This window comes from Terrapene carolina, unplaced genomic scaffold, assembly GCF_002925995.2.
Source record: "Terrapene carolina triunguis isolate 2854851 unplaced genomic scaffold, T_m_triunguis-2.0 Scaffold303, whole genome shotgun sequence".
Lineage (NCBI taxonomy): Eukaryota > Metazoa > Chordata > Testudines > Emydidae > Terrapene > Terrapene triunguis.
In genome coordinates, this window is record NW_020664654.1 from 188,829 (window position 1) to 189,233 (window position 405).

A 405-nucleotide genomic window follows, 5' to 3' on the forward strand; every position below is an offset into this window, starting at 1 on the left:
AGGGGAGTGGGGTCTATGGAGCAGAGCAGGGAGCCAGGACTCCTGGGTTCTAGCCTGGCTCTGGGAGCAAAGCGGGTCTCGTTGTTACAGCAGGGGCTCTGTGGGGCCAGCTCAGGGCACTGTCCATCTCTCTGACTCTATTTTGTGCAGACACTGGGCCATCTTTGACAGCTTTGCCCGTAGAGTCCTGTACAGCAGCAGCTATGCCATAGAGCTGCCTTCAGCCGATTCTGTCTTTGACCTCTATCCCCAGCCTGAGGATGGGAAGCTGGAGGTCTTTGATGGGAAGTATCTGTCCGGCAGAATCAAGGCAGTTCCTGAGAGTTTCACCATCCTGCCCCAGGTACGGCCAGGCCTGGGGGTCCCCAGGAGCTGCCCCATCCTGCCCCAGGTACGGCCAGGCCC

The 405-nt window shown here is 59.5% G+C and overlaps 1 protein-coding gene across 1 annotated transcript in view; it reads left to right on the forward strand.

The window, feature by feature from the left end:
• DNHD1 (dynein heavy chain domain 1) overlaps positions 1–405 on the forward strand; it is a 98,318-nt gene that overhangs the window by 64,558 nt on the left and 33,355 nt on the right. The window contains exon 23 of the mRNA XM_029912864.1: positions 151–343. Within this exon, the coding sequence (XP_029768724.1) occupies positions 151–343 (193 nt within the window). The remainder of the gene's footprint in view (positions 1–150; positions 344–405) is intronic.